Below are 25,090 nucleotides of genomic sequence, written 5' to 3' on the forward strand. Positions count from 1 at the left end.
AATTTATTCAGGACAGACCTTTTGTTCAGACTGAAGTTTAGCCAAACAGCATTATTCAGTTTTCTTTTCTCAATTGTTGAGTGTTTATGGGATTCAAATAACCTAATTATCTCGTCATCGGTTTCCACAATTGCATTTCGACAGGCAGAAGAATAACATGAAAAGAATCCACCTATTGATCATCTTCTAAGAGCGGTAACGATTACTTGATTAATCAATTAGTTGACCGATCGATTTTTAAAAATGTTTTCATCATTTATAATGTGATTTTTCAAAATAATAAAAGACCAAATACTCTTTAGGTTCGGCTTCTCAAGTGAGGATTTTCTAAATTTCTTAATTTTATTTGATTGGAAACTAAATATCAAATAAGCCGACTTCTTTTGGCTTTGGAAAAGGGCAGTCAAATTTTTCATTGTCTTCTGGCGGTAGACCAAGCGATTAATCCAGAAAGCCGTCTTAAACTCTTAAGTTGTCTGTTCTAAGTCAGTTGCAGTTCCCTATTTACTCGAGTTTAAGAAGAATGCAACATGTATTGTGCACATTAGCCACCAGAGACATGTCCCATTGAGTAATCGCATTGCCATGCCCGCCCTTTTAAACAAGCTGTACTTTTATCCGCACAACATTTAGCATCTTTGATGTGCAGGACTTTTCCATTATGATTTCAAATGCGCTTCCTGTTTTGATCCCCTCCATCTTTTTTTATTGTGCTGCCGGAGAAGCAAAGTGGCTTTCAAAGCAGGCTCATGTTTCAGGCGTGCCTCTCTCTCTCTCTCTCCCTGTGTTCTTTAGGTCCAGGGGTTGGAGTGGATGGTGTCCTTGTACAACAACAATCTGAATGGCATCCTGGCTGATGAAATGGGTCTCGGCAAAACCATCCAAACCATCGCCCTCATCACCTACCTGATGGAGCGCAAGAGGATCAACGGGCCCTTCCTCATCATTGTGCCTCTCTCGTCAGTACTCCTCGGATCGCATCCATCCCTCTTATCCCCCGGTGTTACAAAACCCCCGAAATATGTTGCGCGAGTGGGCTGATGCGCGCCTATCAGTTTAAATTTACAAGATAGGGCCGTCGTGGAAAACAGGGGATTGGGGAGAGTCAGCTCAAATGAAACTCAAGAGTCAGGTGTGAACACTCGTCTGCCTGCGGCGAGTGATGAGTCAGGGTTGCTCTCTCTCAAACAGCAGATTGTACGTTGCTTCCTAAACCCTTTTAGTGCTGAAAGTGCCAATACGTATGTACTCTGCACTACAAACAACCCATAATGCAACATTCTCTATGAGTCTTTGTTCCACTAGAACCAAATCTAAATGAATTTCGGATGCTGCGAGTAGATTTTCTGAGAAAGAAAATCTCATCTTCTCCAAACAAAATGTACCTGCTGAAACAAGCTGCGCAAAATACATTACATTGTTCCTTTATAAGAGTCTATTAATATCCTTCCATGTGATTATTTTCCATCTTTTTAGTTGGTGAGATAAACATATTGGCACCTTTTTTTAAATGCGCTGGTTTCCCACCGTCAACTTCTCTAAACACAAACGTCTCCAGCCGTCTTTTCCAGGTGAACTAATTTCACCTCATTAGTATTTCTTTCTCGTGGTGGTTTACAACTGCAGGCGTTAAAGGATTAGAATGAACAACGGGTGGTTTTTATTCACTTTGCACTTCCTTTTGGTAGTCAAACTGAGATCAGCAGAGGCTCACATCTCAATGTCAAATGTTCTTCTCGACATGCACAGCGAGCTAACGCGGAGCTTTAAACTCCTCGCTGTGTGTTGGGAAAAGTTTGGTTAATGAGTCGCAGAGAGATTGCTCTGCTCGGTGGGGGGTGGATACATTAATGTGGGATGTCCACTTGATCTTCAGTTCTTGAGTTTCTATTCTTAAAAACTAAATAATTAAATTAATAACAGGTACAGTCTGTCAAACTTTTTTTACAGCGGGATTCACGGTAAAATGCAGCAAACCGGAACTGAGTTCCATTTGAAATTCTGGCTTTATGTAACTGATTTTCAGAAGTTGTGGCTCAACTCAACTTTAATATCTGGCTCTAAATTTCGACCATTTCTTATTCTATCGTTATTTCGTTCTTTTTTTCATCTAGGACTCTGTCTAACTGGGTCTATGAACTTGACAAGTGGGCGCCCTCTGTGGTCCAAATAGCGTACAAGGTAAGGATCTTGTTTTGTTGTGTCATTTTTTTCCCGCTGATTGCTTTTGACTGACTTTTGTCTCTCCCTGCGTCTCCTCGCGGCGGCAGGGCACCCCCGTGCTGCGCCGTGGGCTCGTGCCTCAACTCCGCAGCGGGAAGTTCAACGTCTTGCTGACCACCTATGAATACATCATTAAGGACAAGCAAATCCTGGCCAAGGTAAAGCAGATCAAAGCTTTATCATCTTTGTAAAACCCCTGCACGCACGTGTGTGTGTGTGTGTGTGTGTGTGCGAGTGTATATATATATATGTATGTATATATATATATCCATACAAACTTCTTTGGTTTGACTTTTTAGGACCGAAAGTTGACATGTGTCGTTGTTGGAGTGTAAATAAGCTAATAACTGATGTGATAACTGGATATTGGACTCAAATTCTCGCCAAACACATCAACGGACACGTTTGCGACTCTGAAATTGGCAAACAACTCTGAAAGTTGCTTCACCGTCATTGCAGAATTCAAGGAGGTAGTAACAGTTATAGCTGGCGCTTGCTTAAAGTTGATTTGGGGTCTATAAAGTGCATGAGACGCTGTGTCGTAGCTCTCTGTGTGAGAGTCCGTACGGCATCGTTACAGCGCTACAATCAGCCGAAGTGGATCAATAGTTTAGGAGACCTCACAGGCGAACCGCTGACACTTCTCAAAGAATGAGCTTTCTTTGTCTTACCAGTTTGAAAAATAGTTTGCCCGTTGAAGTGTCCTTGAGCAAGACGGCTCAAGCCCCAGCACATTGCTCTTTAATTATGAAGGATGGTTCAAATGCAGAGAATACATTTTCCCACTGTGGAACTGATAAGGGATTATTATTCCACTCTTGTGTGAGCCGTGATTGATTTATCGACAGCCTGGGGGGAAGCCGAGCACAGTAGTCGATCCTGCTGGTGATGAAAGAAACGCTCGAGCTAGAACTGTGGTTCTCAAACTGTGGAGCGCGGCCCAATAGAGGACTTTACAGGTGTTGCCCTGGGGCTTCTTTTTGTGTATGTGTGTGTGTGTGTGTGTGTGTGTGTGAAGGGGCGGGGGGTAGAATTTTTAATTAATCCCACAGTAGGAAATGATTCTCTGCATTTTTTAGCAACAACATTTATTTGATTGCAGTAGAAATTCTGCCATCTCAGAATGCATGGTTTTACAGAGTATTTGACACTACATGAAACTTACTAATGCAATCAAATCAATTTTGTTGCTAAACAAAATTGATTTGATTGCATTAGTATTTTTTTTAATACAAGTCAAAACCCATATGGGCAAACACAGGTGAGGCCACCATGGAAACTGTGGACAAACCCACTTGGAAAACGGGTATTTGAAGCCAAAATAGGCACAACAAAAATGTCTTCCTCCAATGTGGGGCATGACACGTTTGAGAACCACCGATCTAGACGAAGAAGAAGTCTGACGCTTGCTCATCGTTTGATGTTTGTAGGCTTCCTCGCATGTTACTGCAAAGTTAAATCAGTTAAATCAGCTTCAACACGAGAGCATCTGTTTTTGTCTTTGACCGTCCAGACATCAGTTTCATATCTACTTCTGGACCAGTGTGGCGTTTCCGTTGCTTTTTTCTGAAATTCTTTTAAGAGGTGTGCAATTTAATTATAGTGCTACGTGTATGTCATTAAGTTTCTAGTCTGTAAGCTTTATTATTTACTGCACGAAGGGTTTATTTGTACACAGTCAGAGCTGCAGACTACTTTTAATACTCGTACCTAAGCCGGGCAAGAATGTATCTTTTTCTCATTGTGTGTGTGTGATGGTCTCTAGTGTTTTGTTTTGTATTTCAGGGTATGGGTACGTCTCTGTACACGATGCAGTACTAAATGTAACAACATTTTCTTGTGATAAGCAGCCGGATCAAATCAGAATCAGCGGAACGTTCTCTAGTTCATGAAGAAGGTGTTCATGCAGATTTTTGTTCGCATCTCTAAAACTTTTCCGCTCAAACAACGATTACCGGCGCGTGAAATAAGAGGAGGAATACATTTCTCCTCTGACTGCGACACCATGTGCCCTGAGGGTGCTCAAGAGTAGGAAAGTCAAACCTTTTCTTTTTCGCAGTCTCTCCCCATTTCCTTCTGCTATCAAAACAACATTTTGAGTGCAAACGGGGGCATGTTTTTGTCTTTCTTGCTGTCTTTCGTCCAGCGGAAACTCAATTAGTCTCCTTCTCCAACACGTGCAGATCCGTTGGAAGTACATGATCGTGGACGAGGGCCACCGCATGAAGAACCACCACTGCAAGCTGACCCAGGTGCTGAACACCCACTACGTGGCTCCCCGTCGCCTCCTGCTAACCGGCACGCCGCTGCAGAACAAGCTGCCCGAGCTCTGGGCGCTGCTCAACTTCCTGCTGCCGACCATCTTCAAGAGCTGCAGCACCTTCGAGCAGTGGTTCAACGCCCCGTTCGCCATGACGGGAGAGAGGGTACGTGCAACGAGGCCACGCCGGGATCCTCTAGTCTTGTTTTTGTGAAATAAAAGCATTTTTGGGGGTTCTAATGCAACTAATGCTTTTATCTCCTTTAGGTTTATTAATTGTGTGTTTTTACAAGAAAAAGTAAAACTCAGATAGAAATTTTAAAAAAGAACTCCCATTTTTCTTTCCATATTAAGCCTGCAGCTGTTAAAAAGATATCTATCTTCTGCCCCCCTGGGAACTCCCAGAGAGAGAACATGAAGTATAAATGTCAAACTTTTTGAGAGGAGTTGATTTTGCTAAACGTGGATATTGTGTACAAGTTTCTTCAGACCCTTTCCTCCCCCCATTACTTTGCTCTCCTCCGCAGTACACGTCTCTACTGAAAATGAAGCAAACGTGCCGTAAAGTTTCGTTTAAAGTTTGAGAGTTTCAAGGCACAAAGGAGGTTTTATTACATAAACACAATTTCCACTCTGGAAACGTTCTGGATGAATCATTATCATTTCCAACAGTGAAGGTCGGATACAGAATTAGCTTCCTGACGAGCGATTAGGAGGTTCTGCAATGTGATTGTGAGTTCTGCTAGCGTTTGTCCTCTTTGCTCCGGTCACAGTAGGTCGTTCTGTCCATCTTTAAATGGCACCTTGCCCGAGGCTGAGGGAACCTGGGAACCCATTTTGCTGTATAAATGAAAAGCTTTTTTTTCTCCAACCATAACCTTACATCACCTCGTAAACTTTAAAACCTGCTGGTTTCTAACGGGCAGGTTACTCTGCACTCACACTTTTTTAAAAAAGAGTGGATGGTCACCAGTGCAGCAGTCGTGAATGCATGAACGAGGGAGAAACATTCCCTCTGTTCTGTATCGCTGCCAGTGGAGACATTTGTCACAGAGTACTTTTTTTTTGTTTGACAACGAGTACCACAAAAGCCCTGAAACCCTCCAACAAAAAAAAAATCCTCTCCCTGGCAAGCAGGATCATCCGGACTCAGTCACACGAAGTGTTTATGTGTAACGTATCCCGTCTCCGTGCGTCGTGTTGTCATCGCCTCATACTGCAGTTTTTAGGGACAAATTAGCCGCTGTAGCACTGCATCCTGCATCCTGAGGCGACTGTGGCTCAGTGGTTAGCATGCCCGTCTTTCAATCAAAGGGTCGGTGGTTTGATCCCCGGCTCCGCTAGTCCATGTCATTGTGTCCTTGAGCAAGACACTTAACCACTAATTGCTACCCGTTGCCGTGTCTACGGTGTATTGAGCAACAATGTAAGTCGCTTTGGATAAAAGCGTCAGCTAAATGACATGCAATGTAATAATGTAATCCTGCTGACCAGGACCACAACACTTTGTGACTCAATATTCTTGTACGCTCTCTTGACTCGTTCAGGTCGACCTAAATGAGGAGGAGACCATCCTGATTATCCGGCGTTTGCACAAGGTGCTCCGCCCCTTCCTGCTGCGCAGACTGAAGAAGGAGGTGGAGTCTCAGCTGCCAGAAAAGGTGAGATTTTTCTCTTGATTTTGATTTGCTCTTTGACATATCCATATATAAAATGGCATGTTTTTTTAAGTCTAGGCTTAAGGGCCGTGCTCAAACTAATTCCCCTCGTAAAATTAATGACTTCTGCAGAGGGAGTTTTCACAGAAGCAGATGTCTAATTTCTCAGTCACGTACAACCGTTTTTATTCTTATTTTGGGGTTGTACACGCTCCTAAATTAAACTTGTGTGGCAAAGTCTTTGACACCCTTGAAATTAACCGTACTTTACTGCTTCGTCAATTATTAGAGGCCGTAGCCTCTTAACCACTGGAGCGAGCTACCTGAAGCCAGAATAATATTCTGCGTATTTGTTTTCTCATAAGGATCCAATATTCTCTGTGGCGCTGGTATAAATAGATTTAACAAGGCAGCGAATTGTCTGCCATGAAAGCATTTTATGGTAAGTGGGTCCTCCCATTACCGTGATGCAGAGCCGCTCATCATCTGAACTGAATGGATCAGATCAGAATGGATGAGATCACTGTAGCCATCCAGGATTCCCAGAAGCATCTGAAGATAAAGATGATTGCAAATCCATTTGAGTGCCTGCTTCTCTCTTGTAGGAGTCTATGAGCATCTTGAGAACCTTCGGGAACCAAAAAAGACAATTTTTAAAGCCCCACAATGTGGAAAATTAGACTTACATGTCTTTTTTCATAATAAAGCAGGTTTAGGGGCAATATAAATGCTCAAAATCCAAATTCATGGATCAAATGCCCACATTCTGCAGTTTACAAAGACAGGCGTTTACAGAGACAAAAGAGAAAAAAAGTATATTCAGAAAAACAGTATGAGGAAAAAATGTTTTTTTTTTACAGTAATGCAAGTAAGCACGTTCTAGAAGAAACCCAAAATACAAGTTTGAATCAGAAAGTGAGCATGCCATGCAACGTCGACGGCACCGACACTTAAAGCAGTGATTCTCAAACAGAATGAAGAAAATTGCAATCACTTTCAAGTAAGTCAGATTGCTCCATCAGACCCAAGAAATACAAAATTGCAATCACTAAGCACATGTTTTTTGCAATATAAAACAGAATTAGTGCAGATATGTCAGCCATCAAGTTGTATCAGTATTAACGGTTCCAGTGAGCTGCTTTCCTCTACAAATATTTTTAAAACAGGGTTATAGACTTGGTATGGTATAGATTTGATCCCATCCCCGACCCTCGTCTTTCACTGACGCATCGTCTTCATCGTCATTCCCACAGGTGGAGTATGTCGTGAAATGTGAAATGTCTGCGATACAGAAAGTTCTGTACCGCCACATGCAGAGAGGCATCCTCCTTACCGACGGCTCGGAGAAAGACAAAAAGGTAACCGCAACGAAAACAGATTCATCAACTATATATCTATGTATGTTAACTTGCTGTTCTGATAACATTACTTTAAAATAATAGTGTGCAACACATTAGTTTTTACTTTATTACTGAATTTGGCGCTCAATGCGAATAATGGCAGAGAAATCATTCGATTAATCAGTTCAATTTTTTCATCTTTGCCCAGCCCTAATTATTAAGCAGTGCTTTGTATTGTCAGTGTGTGACATGAGGTGACGATCCGAGCTGTTGAGCTCACGAGGCAGTGACTGTTTCCTCTATTGTGTTCCTGCATCAACACGGCAGCGTGTGCTCACTAAAGAGCGACCTCGCGCAAAACGTACCCACCGTGAAGGAAACACGCACATCTGTTGCAACATGAAGACAAGTGTCGTCGTTTTGATCTGGCCTTTTATGTCTGCAGGGCAAAGGAGGATCGAAGACCCTGATGAACACCATCATGCAGCTGAAGAAGATCTGCAACCACCCGTACATGTTCCACCACATCGAGGTGAGTGCTGCTAACTAAAGAAATGTTTCTTCTTGTGAACGCCTGTGTCATTCCCCGACTGTAACCATCAGTCAATTAAATTAACGGCATTATCTATTTAATTGAATCCAAATCTATTTTGTCACATTGTTTGCGTCGTCCTGCACAAGAAAACGTTTGTAAACTTACATATTTCATTTAATAATGAACTGATTATCAGCCTACTTTTACGAAACTCAGAGGAACTGACAGGACAGATTTATTTTAATGAAGGTTTTAAATTCAGTAAATGTTCTCTCTTGTAGGAATCTTTTGCTGAGCACTTGGGTTTTTCAACCGGCGTCATCAGTGGGTAAGTTTGACTGAGAAAATAATTAAAAACACTGCCATCAAAAACCTGATTTTAGTGTTTTACTCCCAATGTTATGAAGCGTTGGAAGTGACAAAATCCTTCCTTCGAAGATGTACTATGTGCCTGATATCCTCTAGTTAACATTCATAAGCACCATAAAACATCTAATAAGTAAGTGTTTATTATTGCAAAGTAATTTCCAACCGGCTGCGGGTAGAAGCACCAGCACCCCCAGGTGCAGCAGCAACAACAACGCCGTGACTCGTTTATGATTAAATACGACTACAAATGTATAAAACGGTAACATATTCAGCATTTCACTCACCAGACACACATGACCCTCTGTTGGAATGGCGTCATCCTTAAATCCTGAGATTCAAGGTTCTAGGTGAGACGCTAGCTTCACTGACCAATCACATCGCATGTTAATGGTCACGCGGGCCCGGTGACCAATCACACGTCCAGGGTCTCGAAAAAGCTGTTTCCTGTATTTTAACCAGACTACTCTTACAAAGATAAAGAGAAGTGAAATGAGATTGGATAAAACATGCTGTTAAATAGGACCCGATTTAGAAAACATGATGGAAAAAGGTGCACATTATTCATGTTCCGCATTTCAACATGAATGCTATTTAAAGTGCTTGGAAGAAAACATCCAAAATCCTGGAAGCAAAGTGCGACCGGAACACGGCACAAAAGACGTTACAATGTAATTAAATTTGATCATTAAAGAGCTAAAAGTAGAGAGGATTAAAACAGGCTCAAATGGAATAAGATGGGGACGAAATACAAGAAAAAAACTAAAGTGCAGCGGAATATCATTATTTGATTTAATTAAATGCAGGGGCACACATAGGAGCTACTCAGATCTTTTACTTAAAAGGAAAAAGAAATGCCACGTGTAGAAATACTCTGTCACAAGTTGAAGTACTGCAACGTAGTATTACTGTTGCTTAAAAATATACTTAAAGTACAAGCTGGCATGCTGATGTAAAGTGCTGCAGACTCAGTGACTTTGATGATCAATATCTAGGTATTGGTGATCGTCTATAACATCTTCTGCTTCGTGACCCCCACGCAGACTTGAACTGTACCGAGCCTCTGGAAAGTTTGAGCTCCTGGATCGCATCCTGCCGAAGCTGCACGCCACCAACCATCGAGTTCTGCTGTTCTGCCAGATGACCACGCTCATGACCATCATGGAGGACTACTTTGGCTACCGCAACTTCCAATATCTACGTCTTGACGGTAGGCTCACGCCTTTTGTTGTTGTTTTAGAACTCTGTCGTCAAATTTGCAGGTGGTCCCATCTTAATAAAGCGGAAAGAGATCATTTCAACCGCTCTAAAGTCGATTTTGACTGTAATAATTTATGGTGGTTTTAGTTTTGCATGAAAACTAGGGGTGGAATCACCAGAGGTCCCACGATACGATATTATCCCGGTACTTAAGACCGATGCAATATTATCAAGATACTTAAGACCAATGCAATATTATCACGATACTTTAGACCAATGCGATATTATCAATGTACTTAAGACCAATGCAATATTATCATGATACTTTAGACCAATGCGATATTAATAATGTACTTAAGACCAATGCAATATTATCACGGTGCTTTAGACCAATGCGATAATATCACAATACTTAGGACCGATGCAATACTGCGATATTATCACGATACTGTGATGTATTGCAATTGTTTTTTTTTTAACTGCAAACTGTAAAGGTAAACTGTCAACATATTTGATCTAATATGATAAAGTTTTTAGTCTTTTATTTTTATTGCATTTTTATGGAACAAATTTGAACAACACTTTGATGAATGTTAACAAACTGAACTGGTTACATGACAGTCTTCATAGTCGCGTCATTCGAGCTGGACGCGCCAAGGAGGGGGCGGGGCTTATCTCTGTAGTTTATTTCCGTGCAAAGAGTTTTCATTTCGGCCATCCACCATGAAAATATTCAATATTTCTGCTTTATACTTGTTGTGGAAATCTCAGAGGTCAGAGCATCAAACGCCGTCGTGTCTGGGTTCATAATATTATCCGTAGATATTTCACTGACTTCTCCAGAAACTGCGTCAGTATGATGGTGTTACGGATTAACAGATGGCTGTGTTAATGCAGCTTTAACACATGAAGCATAGACTTCTATACAACCAGAGGAGTCTCCCCTTGGTGGTCAGGAGAGAGAATGCAGCTTTAACACATGAAGCATAGACTTCTATACAACCAGAGGAGTCTCCCCTTGGTAGTCAGGGGAGAGAATGCAGCTTTAACACATGAATCAAAGACTTCTATACAACCAGACTTCTTTTTGCAACCGATACAGCATAATACAGCATATTAATAAGTAATAATACCCGTTAAAAGTAAGTAATACAAACAATTAAAAGTAAATAAAAGAAAATATCAAAAGTAAGTGATACCAAACCTAATAATTTTGTTCATTGAGTACAGTGCTGACCAGACTTCAACAGATTTTTCAAAGTTTATTTAAAAGTGTTGATGGAGCTGCAGCTCTTCACCACATCAGGCAGGCTGTTCCACTGATTTGTGGCTTTCACAGTAAAGGATGATTGCCCAAATGTAGTGCCGCGAAATGGGATAGTGCAGTCCAATATGGAGGCTATTCTAGTGGATCTGATTGCAGTGACTGAGCGACTGTACACACAGTTGAGTGTGTAATGTGTATTTTGGCAGTGAATTTAGGATTTTGAAGTTTATTGAAACGCTGACAGGAAAAGACAAATGTAAATTATTCAACGTGAAGGTAAAACGTTACAATCAACTCCCTCACATGATTAGTATCCACTCACACAACTAATAACAGTCTAGTCTCAGCTGTGGACTGTGAATCTCCCATTTTTGCATAATTTAAAGTCCCAGTGAAATGAAAAATACACTTTCACAGTTTTAATCCTGTGTGCCCGTGTTGATCCCCATCGCATCTCTGTCGTTTCTCTTCTATGAAAAGGATTTGGATGTTTGATGACTCGTGCTATGCTCCATTGGGATGCAGTTAGCAGACGGAGCAATGTACCAGAGGCAGGAAGAGATGTGTGTTTGACTGTCCGTGGCAAAAACTTTCACTAGAAACTTTCCAGCGGCTCTGTCTCACTTCCATAGATCGTATAGATCGTATACATTGTGACGTCACCCGTTGGTTTGTGGACATCCTTTATGAAGCCTCAAGGTCGGCGATTTCGCCGTCGCCATCTTGGATTACGGCTGTCGCCGTGTTTTTTTCTTCTGCAACTAATGATCAGAAGTTACGTATTTAAGTGACGTTAGTTGCTGTACATGTTTCTTGTAGCGACCTGTCAATCGCAGTAAGCCCCGCCCTAAAGCATACTTATGGTTTCTTTGACTCTTTGACCTTGATTTACCAAATGAATATCATGTTGCATTGAAGAAGACTTGAAACTACAGATTAAGACTAGTGCTGTCAGGCTGTAGGTCAACCGGAAGCAAAACAATAGGCACGGCGTTTGCGCTTGGAAGCTAGGCTAACGTTACAGGTTGAAATGAATGGGGAGCGCGATACGGCAAAATGAATGATAAGACGCTAATGAATAGAAAGTTTACTTTCAACGAGTTGTCAGACGGTTCCCTTGACAAGACCAAAGTGCTATGAGCCATTTGTCACTGTGAACTGAGCTATCATCATCGTAGCTATCCAGGCTGAAATACCACTCGATGGCCGAGCACACAGCTGATGCTAACTCTGCGCCCCCTCGTCACAGCCAGACCGAACGAATGACTTCAGACAGAAACACATGGACACCACAACGAAGAACACACTCACTGCAGCTAAAGCTAATGATGCTACTGGACGAGGATCTAGTGATGTAATACACATCACATCAACGACAGGACCTACGAAGCCTGACTGCTATGTTCACACCCCTCTCTCTCTCGCTCTCGCTCTCTCTCTCTCTCTCTCTCTCATGAATGTTGCAACAACAATATTGCTAAAGTATCAAAACACATCAGAAAAACATAGAAATATACAACTTATACAGATAACAACAATAATAATAAAACAATAAGTAATTAAAGTCGTCTCTCTCTACCTCTTTCTATCACCCTTGTTTACCTGAAATGTGCACTTTATAATTGTATTTTGAACCGTCCTGTTTGGCAGTTGTTTTTTTTTCAATAAAATAAAACATTTGCATAAAGCAAGCCAATCCACTTTTTCATGTTAAGAGCATTAAAATGAAGAAGAAGAAAACGTGATTAATTGCGATTAATTGTGAGTTAATTATGACAAAAATGTGATTAATCGCGATTAAATGTTTTAATCGCGATTACATATTTTAATCGCTTGACAGCACTAATTAAGACCTAAACTCATGTTTACAATGTTTTCTGAGGGAATGCATCAGGAGAGTAGAGTCATTTATAAAGACTTCTATACAACCAGAGGAGTCGCCCCATGGTGGTCAGGAGAGAGAATGCAGCTTTAACACATGAAGCATAGACTTCTATACAACCAGAGGAGTCGCCCCCTGGTGGTCAGGAGAGAGAATGCAGCCTTAAAACACTTCTGCATTGGCTTAACTCTTTGGAACTGGAGGTTTCCGCCTGGCCACTGCAGCTTTGGGCAGGACATGAACTTCTATCACATGATGCCAAAATGACAAGCGGATAATCAGCCACAGTCATAAACACACCAGAAGCTCGTATACTGTTTTAGTTGTCCAATCAAATACAAAGAATATTATTTAAATCCCTTTTGTTACCTTCAAATATTCTGTTTTATTGTTAAATATTGAACAGAACAAAAGCGGCTCTCACTTCTATTTCACTGGGACTTTCATCCGAAATATAAAGTGGTTTTTGGATTGCCTTGATGACTATTTAGAATCCTGCTTAATTGAGTTGTCACATGGCCTTTTTTAGAAAGCCTCTGAAACAGTTAAATTGTTCCGCGATAAGGCGAAATGCACTGGAGACATTTAGACTTTTCAATTAGCCTTCCATCTGAAGTACCAGAAGAAGGTTTTTTTTTTTTTTTTTTACAAGTTGACTTCATTTGTTTCAGGAACCACCAAGGCTGACGACCGAGCGCAGCTGCTGAAGAAGTTCAACGAGCCGGGATCGAAGGACTTCATCTTCCTGCTCAGCACCAGAGCCGGCGGCCTCGGTCTCAACCTGCAAGTCGCAGACACCGTCATCATCTTTGACAGCGACTGGAACCCGCACCAGGTACAGCCACCTTTTCTTAAATCTTCCATTACGAAGTACGTTTTATGTTTCTTCTTCTACATCGAGACGACTGACGTGATCCCTCTCTCTATTTTGCTGACTCCAGGACCTGCAGGCTCAGGACCGGGCTCACCGCATCGGTCAGCAGAACGAGGTGCGCGTGCTCCGTCTCTGCACCGTCAACAGCGTGGAGGAGAAAATCTTGGCGGCTGCCAAATACAAGCTCAACGTGGACCAGAAGGTCATCCAGGCGGGCATGTTCGACCAGAAGTCCTCCAGCCACGAGCGCCAGGCCTTCCTCCAGGCCATTCTGGAGACCGAGGAGCAGAATGAGGTGCGAGTCCGTAACGTGTGTCCAGTTCGTTGTGATTTTATCCTCCATCTTGGGAGAAAGACGAGGTATCTGTACTTGATCAGATATGTCTTTATAAAAGATATAAAAGGCATTAAATGGATATTTTTCCCTCCTGAAGTTCAATTATTCATGCTGCTTTTGATTGAGTTAGTGCAGAGACAGCTCTTTAGATACGATCAGCGAAACTTCACTTATGATATGGCATGTTTTTCTAATGCAATCTCAGCCTTTTAATTGGTATTTGATGAGATCAGTATGCCGTCCTTGAGTGATTTGGTTTTGAGCTGTTTTGCTGAAACTGTTAAACCTCTTTTTTTAATGTTTTGCTGTAACTCCAGGAAGAAGATGAGATACCCGATGACGAAACCCTCAACCAGATGATAGCGCGCAATGAAGATGAATTTGAGCTCTTTATGGTAAGAAAAGCACATGTTTTTTTTGTGTAATCCACATTTAGATTTTGCAGAGTGAAACTTTGTAATGAACAGACTTTAAGAGGAGAAGCTGCCAGCTGGCTCTCCTACACCCACAAGATAAGTACAGGTTGTCCATCACTTCGAGTCCATTAGGTTAAGTATCCTCATTTGTTCAGGAACCTTCAGATTCAGCAGGAACTGTCCCCCAAGGGTTTCTTCTTGCATCGTAAAAGACTTAATTGCAAATAATTCAGGGGTCACAGTGACAGTGTCACTCTCGGACACGCAGGTTTGCAGGAAACACAAAACCTAGCAGTTCTGCCTCTATTTGAGGAAGTCTGCTAACGCCAGCTGAAGTAAAAAATAATAAGAAAAAAAACTAAAACGGACATCTTTTGAAACTACAGTTGAGTTTAGGCAACAGCACAGGCCTCATTTCGAACAATTGTGCTGCATTAATGCATGAAGTTAGTTCTGGTGTTTAAGGAAAGCACGTTTGTGCGGATTGGCTCTCGCAAACCGGTCGGTTGCGTGCGGGTGTTAATAACCACCACCCTGTGCACTCGTGTGATACAAACATTTCTAAATATTACAGAATATAAGTCCAAAAGTGAAAAATATGTTTTTACCCGGTAAAATATTATTCAGTCCATATTTTTGGGCATTAAAATGAGGCCTGCGACTAACGATTATTTTAATAAGTATTTAATCGGTTAATTATTATTTTGATTTATCGATTATTTAGGTTTTTAAAAAAAATGTTTAAAGCATTAATTTGCAACCTTATGTTACAAAAACAGAACTGACAGTGCAAATTTACAGTGCAAACAATCCTAACAATAAATAATTTATAAAAAATAAAAAATACAAATCAGAAAACTTAACAGGATTTGTTTGAATGTCAGAACTTGTTCTCTACACACAAGCACACACAGACATGCACAGACACACACACTCACAGACGCACACACTCAGACCTCAGAGTACAGGTATCGAATCTGCTACCTTTTGATTTACAGGGCAAACCACTCTACCACGTGAGCCACACACACACACATGATTCCAGGTCCGCATACCGTCAGATGGTCACACAGACCGGCGAGCACGCATATTCTTCGGTGGAGCCTCATGTGTTTCCGTGACGGTGCTGCTTACAGAAGCGGACTATCACAAATAGTCTGTCGTGTAAACTCACGCAAGTAAAGAGTGCACTCTGCTGCATTAAAAAAATCCCTATTTATGCCCACGCAAAGACCCGTGACTCACTGAAAACGGGTCTGACACCAGCGTTCTACAAGGTGCAGTTGACACGACTTGAAAATTACTGGCAAAAGCTGTGACATCTCGTAGAATTAGTGGCAACTGCCTACGTAATTTGTGGCGTCTGAGTTGGAAACCGGACGTGAACGGACATGCCTCTACGTCATTAGGGGCATTTGCGCTGAAAACCGGACACGCCTCTATGAGGTGCCCATGCTACGAATTGAGCTTGCCCTCTCTCCAAATATGACAACAGACTTTCGAAGCTTTATTGGAAAACCTCAACAGAAGCTTGGAATGTAAAAATAAAGATATCTGCCAGCAGTAATTTAGTGACATAATCCATCTGCTGCATGACCAAATGTGTTCTTTCTCCTACATAGCGCATGGACATGGACCGACGGCGGGAGGACGCCAGGAACCCGAAGCGAAAGCCTCGTCTCATGGAGGAGGACGAGTTGCCTTCTTGGATCATCAGAGACGAAGAGGAGGTCGAGCGGCTCACGTACGAGGAGGAGGAGGAGAAGATGTTTGGCCGAGGATCGCGCTGTCGTCGGGACGTGGACTACAGTGACGCGATGACTGAAAAACAGTGGCTGAGGGTAAAGTCTGAGTGTAATCTAATACAGATAGATCACCTAAATGACATTTTATTTGTTTAAATCTGAAGTTCCCAAAGTTCCCTATCTTGTCTGTGGCTCTCAGTCTTAATGCCATTTGTTCCTACCGACGAGGTTTAACACAAAAAATCTCAAATACATCGTTGCCATTTTTTATTTTTAAAGGCTCAATAACTCAGTGAACAGCTGGCCACTGTAGTTTTTTAGCAATGGGACGTTTGCTTGGCTGTGCAGCGCGTGGTGGCTTAATTTTTAATCTGTAATAGTATATCATTTATTAGTTGATTCACATTCTGTTTTAATAATCTAGATACTCAATGTAACTAAAGCTGTCATATACATTTTAATATTTGCCTCCAAACGGTATTGGAGTAAAGTAGTACTTTAAAATTGGTGTCTCATATATTTAGGTATAGGAATGGGCAAAGTTGAAAAAAATTTAACTGATTAATCAAATAATTCTTCTGCGATTAATCGCATTATGCGCCAAATTACATAATGAAGTAAAAACTTGTGTTTTGCAGCTTTTATTTTAAAGTAACAATATAACGGCACTCTGGAGCAACAGCAAGTTAACATACATTACATAAATCAATTTTTTTTTTTTTTCTGAACAAGTACCAGAAGAAACATTTGTCTCATCAGGGAACAACACAAACAGTGTGTTCAGTAGTAAGGGTCCCTGTGAGGGACAAACCACTCCTTCTTTTGTCCATGTTCAGTAGTAAGGGTCCCTGTGAGGGACAAACCACTCCTTCTTTGGTCCATGTTCAGTAGCAAGGGTCCCTGTGAGGGACAAACCACTCCTTCTTTGGTCCATGTTCAGTAGTAAGGGTCCCTGTGAGGGACAAACCACTCCTTTTTTGGTCCATGTTCAGTAGTAAGGGTCCCTGTGAGGGACAAACCACTCCTTCTTTGGTCCATGTTCAGTAGTAAGGGTCCCTGTGAGGGACAAACCACTCCTTCTTTGGTCCATGTTCAGTAGTAAGGGTCCCTGTGAGGGACAAACCACTCCTTCTTTGGTCCATGTTCAGTAGTAAGGGTCCCTGTGAGGGACAAACCACTCCTTCTTTGGTCCATGTTCAGTAGTAAGGGTCCCTGTGAGAGACAAACCACTCCTTCTTTTGTCCATGTTCAGTAGTAAGGGTCCGTGTGAGGAAAATCAGTGAAAATGTTTGTTCTCATGTGGAGGTAGATCCAAAGAGAACTAACGTCAGGATCAGCGGCAGCTTTGCGCATGCGATTAATGTTCAGTCTTGATGCAGAGACTGCAGCGCGAGGCTCCTGTAACTGAATTGAATGTAAAAAGGTGATTGGCACACAGTCCCTCACACCAAACACACAGTGACAGTCTTCCCTGGAGAGACTTTCTCAAGCGGATACATCTCATTGGCCGTGGCTCAGGTGTTGTGGCACAAACAAGAATAGCAAACATCTTTGACTACAGCGAAGGTAGGAGGTCAGAGAGGCTCCGCTGCAGAAAAGTTATAAAGCCGCCTACAAAGGTTCGAAGCGATTGAGCACCCACTCCGTCTTTACTCTCTTTTTTTCCCGATTCCAGGCCGTTGAGGATGGGAACCTGGAAGAGATGGAGGAGGAGATCCGGCTGAAAAAGCGCAAACGCAAGAGACGTCCGGACAAGGAAGCTTCGAGCAGAGAGGACGGGGGCTCCAAGGCCAAGAAGAAGCGTGGGCGCCCGCCGGCTGACAAACACTCTCCCAACCCGCCAAAACTCACCAAGCAGATGAACACCATCATCGACACGGTCATCAACTACAGAGATGGGTGAGCACATTTATCCACAAAGTAAAACGCAACAAATGTGTTTGCTGTGATTCAGAGCTATGTGGAGACACTGGTAGACAAAAAATATGAAACGAAGAGAAGTCACAACCCCTCCAGGCCGGAGGAAGGTGTACGGACGAGTCGCAACTCACATGTAAACCTGCAGATTGCTCAGAAATATATGTAAAAGATAAATGCTAACCCTATAAGGACTTTTGAAGAAAAAAAAAGCCCAAATGTTAAAATAAAGAGAGAAATTACTTCTAAATTAAAGCCCAATTTTAATCAACGTCTCTGGGTTGTGTTGGTATCAGATGCTACCACAACAAAAGCGACACTTTTTAATTTAAAAAAATAAGCCGCAAAGCCTTTGAAGCCTGTTTAGTGGCTCTCCATTAAATCCTCATGTTTACCTCCTGAGCGGCTTGTGAAAAAAAAAAAAACGGCGATGACTTTGTGTTACAAGTGTTAACTGTCTGAAATTCCTTTCTGTACCCAGATATTTATGAAATGATTTATTTAACATTGCAACAAATAGCCGAGTTTTGATGCGTCCAACTCGCGTGCACCTGAATGTCGGCACAAGAACCGACTGTAGAAGCTCCGGTTTGGTCGGGAATGCACTTGTACTGTAAAAAACGGGAGAAAAATACTCTTTACTTTACTTTTGAGTACCCAAAAAAGGACACCTCCGTCTGTGAGTGTAGTAAAATAAACCAAGCTTTTGTTTTCTGACAGGAAGATGAGAGTCCCTCTCTCTGGCCTGCAGGGTGAGCGTGAACAGACGTGAAGTCACGTCTTTAGCACGGCACACTTTGATAAACATCCTCACATTGTTTCTGTCACTTTATGCGCGAGTGTCTTCATGTGGTCTGTCCTGTTGAGTCTGCTTTAAATATGTAATAACATGCGTGTCTTTGTAATATTCACTCGAACCTGCACTGGCTGAGTGTAATTCTTTCCTCTCCTAGTTGATGGGTGGTTCGTCCCGGAGCATCTCAATTACAGCTCTGTGGCAATTTCTACGACTTATTAAACTTGACGTCTCTTCAGCGGAGCGAGGCGGCGGGTCTCGCGGCTCCATTTCTGCGAGACAGATGGAGGAGTGCTTACGAATACACTGCATCGTCACGCTGATGCTGGTCGGAAAACCGTCGGTTGTTTTACCGTCACGCCGTCACTAACTGTAGTTAGTTAGTGTTACTTTGGATCTTTGGTGAATCCAAACAAGCTCTTTAACACCAAAGTCACTCATATTACTTACATATATAAAATAACGCGTTATGATTAAATTACAGGATTATTTTTTTTTAAATGCATTTAACGCGTGCACAGAATGAGCTTCCAATATAACTATTCAACTATTTCCGCTCTCATGCAGTCAGACGTAGAAGTCAGATGTTCACTCTGTGGGAAGACGTTGTCGTTTCACCAGCACAACCAGCTTAAGTAACATCTCAACGCGCAGCATGTTGGTCAGCGAGGGGCGTTCAAGAGCAATGCGTCAAACCAGCCTCACTGAACAACAAAGAGCCCTCACTAAGTCTGCATGAGACCAGCTGAGCAGCACAGTTACATTAATATTGTTGAGGATGAAGGTTCACCAAAGTGTTGCGAGTGGAAACGGTGGACCCGAGCATCAAAGCACCGCAAAGACACAACCATGACAAAAATCCATAACTGTACAAAGCTGGAAAGAACAAAAAGGGAAATGACTTGGCTGCTACAGATCATGTGGCGCTGACAGGATCACTGGACTTCTGTGAGTAATGAGAGTTACCTGGTGACCAGACGTCCTCTTGTTCCCGGACATGTACCTCTTTTCCAGACTTAAAAAATGCGTCACTCAGTTGTCTTTCCCTAACTCCTCATGAAGTCTCCTTCCCATCTTTCCTTGACCCCGTGACGTTTCCACAGAGGTCAAGGAGAAGTGCTTAGGGGTAGACGTTAGCAGGTGAATATTTGACTATTCGACCGCAGCGCAGAGCAACAACAGACGTTGTGTCGGTATGACAGTATGTGAAAGATTCATATACTGAATACTGAAACCGGTTCAGCCGGTATGCCGCACAGCCCTGGTATGTATTACTAAAAGATGCAAAGCGACAGAAAAGTAATTTTGAATCAAGTTGAAGAGTTCTGTCTTGTTTTTTAGTGCAGTGCAAAAGTCAAGAGATAAAAAAATTACAAATAGAAAAATTACTTCAGGGAATTACTTTAAAATATATCTCTTTTTTTGTTTTTGTAAGAGCTTCAGTCTTAAAAAATGAGGAAAACATAGAATCAGAATATCTATTTTCATTTGTGGGCGGAAATGCCTTCAAGTGTTCATGCATCCCAAAAAATATCCATATTATAAAATATAGTTGACTTTTTGCACAGTGCACACCAGTCGGTTATTATTTATTGACCTGGAGGTGATTAAAAGTAAACGGCGGTGTTCAGGTTCCCCACCCGGAGAACGTTCAGGGTGCACGTTCTCCGGTTGGGGGTGGAGCGATGGGGGTGGAGGTCCCATCTGTTTGTTCCTCCTCCGGGCTACTTGGTAAGGATGGTGTGGGTGTTTTCAAAGTGGGGTTGCATGAAGGTCATCCTCATCAACTATTCTCACCCACAGAAGACGGGTTGGAGAAACTTGATGATGGCAGCTGAAGATTCTTCCTGCAGATTTATAATAAAGACATTTTCTCACTGACCGTTTACGCGACTGTTGAAAACGCCACATGGGTGACGTGACATGGTTCTCGTGGTTTCAGGGCGGGGAGGCAGCTGAGCGAGGTCTTCGTCCAGTTGCCGTCCAGGAAGGAGCTCCCGGAGTATTACGAGCTGATCAGGAAGCCTGTGGACTTCAAGAAGATCAAGGTGCGTTAACCATCACCCAGCAGGCAGCCGGGGGTCAAAGGGCAGAAGACAAAACATCGGTGCTGCTCTTCTTTGCTTGTTTTCTATGAAATTAAACTCAATATTTTGTATTTTTTTTCACTCTAAAAAACAAGAACATTTAAAGTCCACCTTGAAAAATTTACATTTTAAACTACTGCTGTGGTTAATAATCCACAGACTAACAGATTACATTATAGTGATGAGTAGTTTAATTTAGAAAGATTTAGATGAAGGAAGGGAAGACATTGAGTAGCACAGCAGATGAAAGCTCAGAGACCTGAGAGAGATGAGTTTGAACAAGGTTCCTTACGCTCATGGAAAACCTGGAAAAGTCATTAAAATGGTTATGTTGAGAGAAAAAAAAATCCCAAAACTGGAGTAAAAGTCCTGTGTTATATTCATTTATGCTAACATTCATATATGTTTATGACGTTCATTTACGCTGAGTTTGAAACAATGAATATGCTTTTAAAAGAAAGAGGCTCAAATATCAGCAGCATACATACAGGCATCTATATAAATGTTTATTCTTTTAATCAAACTGTTGTCTCTCATTCATTTGAGTCATTTAAGGTTTACTGTATGCTTTGAATCCTTATTGTTAGTTTAAATACTACATTTTATCACTTTGTACTGTTCACACACACATTTCACACAATGTTTGCTCATGAACATTTGGTTTAAAGTCATGGAAATGTGGTTTAACGTCATGGAACGTTGTCTGAACCCTGACAGGATCGCGTGAGGAACCATAAATACCGAGTCGTCGGAGACCTGGAGAGGGACGTGATGCTGCTCTGTCACAACGCTCAGACCTTCAACCTGGAGGGGTCCCAGGTCAGTGTCCCCCGCGTGCAACCGGAGTTCCTCCCATAGGTTACAAACCGTGTGCAGGATCTATTTTCTGTGAGTCCGCATACCTGCAGACTTTGCCCACTACTAAGAGCAATGTGACGTCAAACACGAGGTAACCAGTGGAAACGTTGCAAATTATACTCACTTGAAACATGAAGGATTAAAGATGGAAAACATGATATCAGAGGGCTCGAGATGATTTGAAATAGAGCGATTATTATTCTAGCCAAGACATCGTGATAGTCAGGTAATCGTTATTTATGGAGCAGCACTCTCTGCTTTCAGCTTTTCTAATATAAAGACTTTAGTGCTGTTTTTCCTTCTGTTTTATAGAAGTGCATATTAACTGTCTTTTTCGGAGCATTTGTTTGAGAGAGAACAAGACACACAAAGAGAACATATGATGGCGATAATGGGCCTTTTCACTATTTTATTGAATTACATTTTTTTTTAGACAAAACAATGAGGTTGTTTAAAAGCTTCATTAAAGTCCTCCTTTCCAGGGATCGAAATCCTAAATTCAAAGCTCACAGGGTTTGTCACCCATAAACTCTTCCTTTGTTCTACTTCTTTGTTGTTTTGGGGGATTTTTCCTTTTTTTTCTTCTTTTTAACATTACATAAAAATGTAGAACTGTTTTATTGAGGAACTCGTCCATATTTTATCTCTACCTGAATGGCATCTCCTGTGGTCAACGGTTCAATAATGAATGGTACCGAGCTCCACCCACCACTTCTACTCTCTCCATTAGTGAGCGATCTCTTCTTCTTTTATTTTTCTTGCCTTCCCGCGTCCGTATTTGTCCTTATTTGTCCTTATTTTCCTCAATTGTCCTTATTTTCAGTATTGCATGTCCTTCAACTGTTTACGCTGTCCCATCTGTTCTTTCTTTTATTCTTCTTTCTTATCTAGATATACGAGGACTCCATTGTCCTTCAGTCTGTGTTTAAAAGCGCCAGGCAGAAGATTGCCAAGGATGAAGAGAGTGACGACGAGAGCGAAGAGGAAGAGGAGGAGGAGGACGAGGACGAATCGGAGGCCGAGGGTATAACGCACCGTTTCTCATGAAGTGAACACGAACACGCGCGTAAAGATTTCTACACTTTGAGCGCGGTTCTGGTTTGAGATTTAATTTTCCATCTGGCAGCAGCTGCTGCTGACTTCAATCTGTAGCAGGGAGGATAAATATACAATATTTATACAAGATCCCAGTATCTTAAAGGATTCTCTGTCTGTCCTTCGCATATCTCACCGTTCTATATGAATAAACTTTGATAAAACAAGTCCAACGTGACTGCAGTTCACTTTACAAACAGAGACCTTGACCCAAAGTGTTGAGTCAATACAAAGTGAGGAAATAAATTACCGTTCCCCAGAGCTCAAGTTCAACATGTTTTTTTTTTGTTAAGTATTGACTTTAAAACAATGCACAAATGCTGGTCGACGCTTAAGCATAATGTGTGTTTTCTGACGGAGCAAACGGGGATAACAAACAGTTGCACAGAGGACTTGAAGTGACTCTTCCTCTCTTCTTTTTTGCTGCATTCATTCAGCCAAGTCCGTTCGGGTCAAGATCAAGCTGAGCAAGGAGGCGCGCGGCCACGACAAGGGCAAGAAGAGGCAGAGCCGCGGGAAGGCCAAGCCGGTGGTCAGCGACGACGACAGCGACGACGACCTGGATGCCAACGTAGGTCGTCCTGCTCTGCTGGAACATCTGGGAATGAAAAACAAAACCGCCACAAAAAAACGCCGTAAACTTCTCCTCTGCTAAAGGCACAGCTGATTATTTAAAACTCGGCAGAGTTCTGAATGTGCAAATGAGAGAGATACATTTATTTTTGATGAAAAAATGATAATTGTAACCATGAAATAAGTTTAGTGATTTCCGCCTCCGCAGCTCTCAAAGAACATTCGTAGTTTCTTTTGCACGCTGAGGGCTGTTTCGCAATATTTAAGTCGTGCTGATTTGCTTCAAGCCGTCTAATCAGCAGCTGTCTCACACCTGGGACGACTGGAGCCGGCACCTAATTACAGGTAAACAGTCGGTAGAAGGAAAAAAAAAATATATATATATATATATATATATATATATATACACACATATTAACGGTACTTTTGGGTCATCTCTCTTTTTAAGCTGCTTAAATACATCGATGAGGGTGATCATATTGACATTTCTTACCAAATGTATAGAAACAAAATATTTTATTGTTGAAAATGGCTTTTTAATTAGTCCTCATCCTTTATTTTCCCGGTTTGAAAGAGGTTACCGTTACGGACTGGGGCTGGGAATCACCAGAGGTCCCCTGATACAATACGATCACCATATTTGGGTCCCGATACGATATTATCACAATACTGCGGAGTATTGGGTATTGCGATACCTTGCGATTATTACCTTTTAACATCTGCAAATTCGTCCCAAAGGAAAACTGTCAACATATTTCATCTATTAAGATGTTCATCTCACTTCAATCATTTGTATTGCAGAAAATGGAACAAACTGACCAACACTTTCATAAATGTTGCACCTGACAAACTGAACTGTTTGCATTACAGTCTACATAGTCGCGTCATTCCAGCTGGACGCACCGGAGAGGGGGCGGGGCTTATCTCTGTGGTGTATTTCCATGCAAAGAGTTTTCATTTCCGCCATCCACCATGAAAATAACCACTATTTCTGTTTAATACTTGTTGTGGAAATCCCAAAGACTCATGGTTCATAATATTATCTGTAGAAATTTCACCGACTTCCCCAGGAACTGCCTGTTCATCCGTAACACCGTCCGCTTCCAGCGCTACGAGACCCGCAGCCAGTTTGATTTATGCTTTTTTTAACGTCTTTGACCAACGCCGCGTCGCTCATGTTATCCCGTGCGTCGTGCAACAGCTGTGCAGCAGCTGTCAGCAGCTGTGCAGCAGTGGCGCTACGAGTGACAGGAAGTCTAGACATTTGATTTACACGGGGACGGCGCATTTCTCATTTCTTTCTCCGATAATTTATTACATAAAAGATCGATATGTGTATCAATACAATATCGCCACGCAAACTATCGCTATACTATGCTGTATCGATTTTTTCCCCACCCCTATGCATGTCATCAAGTACAAGAACGTAGCTTTGCTCCTGTAGTAGTAGAAGTTGTTTAATTCGTCTCGTTCAGCAGGTTGCTAGTTAGCGAGCTAACGTAAGCGCTACTGCTACAGTTTCTGTTTTCATGCTAACGTTACATCACACTCGGAGACTAGAGGACGGCCGCTTAAGTTGCTGCAGCCGAGACTCTGAAGCCGGTGCCCGATCTCAACCTGCTGAGCAGTCGCTCAGCTTCGGGGGCGGCGAGGTTCCATTC

General features: G+C 42.0%; 1 protein-coding gene across 2 annotated transcripts in view; it reads left to right on the forward strand.

Moving 5' to 3' along the window:
• smarca2 (SWI/SNF related, matrix associated, actin dependent regulator of chromatin, subfamily a, member 2) overlaps nt 1-25,090 on the forward strand; it is a 45,285-nt gene that overhangs the window by 16,883 nt on the left and 3,312 nt on the right. For both annotated transcript variants that reach the window (XM_068604508.1, XM_068604509.1), the window contains 18 exons: nt 796-959; nt 2,115-2,181; nt 2,271-2,381; nt 4,407-4,649; nt 6,031-6,144; nt 7,395-7,499; nt 7,927-8,013; nt 8,298-8,344; nt 9,426-9,592; nt 13,403-13,566; nt 13,673-13,900; nt 14,260-14,337; nt 15,981-16,199; nt 17,779-18,002; nt 20,759-20,864; nt 21,621-21,722; nt 22,653-22,785; nt 23,294-23,427. In XM_068604508.1, coding sequence (XP_068460609.1) covers nt 796-959; nt 2,115-2,181; nt 2,271-2,381; nt 4,407-4,649; nt 6,031-6,144; nt 7,395-7,499; nt 7,927-8,013; nt 8,298-8,344; nt 9,426-9,592; nt 13,403-13,566; nt 13,673-13,900; nt 14,260-14,337; nt 15,981-16,199; nt 17,779-18,002; nt 20,759-20,864; nt 21,621-21,722; nt 22,653-22,785; nt 23,294-23,427 — 2,493 coding nt within the window. The remainder of the gene's footprint in view (nt 1-795; nt 960-2,114; nt 2,182-2,270; nt 2,382-4,406; nt 4,650-6,030; nt 6,145-7,394; nt 7,500-7,926; nt 8,014-8,297; nt 8,345-9,425; nt 9,593-13,402; nt 13,567-13,672; nt 13,901-14,259; nt 14,338-15,980; nt 16,200-17,778; nt 18,003-20,758; nt 20,865-21,620; nt 21,723-22,652; nt 22,786-23,293; nt 23,428-25,090) is intronic.

The sequence above is a fragment of the Clinocottus analis genome, unplaced genomic scaffold (assembly GCF_023055335.1).
Source record: "Clinocottus analis isolate CAN_PGR_092001 unplaced genomic scaffold, fCliAna1.0.p SCAF_7, whole genome shotgun sequence".
Taxonomy (NCBI): domain Eukaryota; kingdom Metazoa; phylum Chordata; class Actinopteri; order Perciformes; family Cottidae; genus Clinocottus; species Clinocottus analis.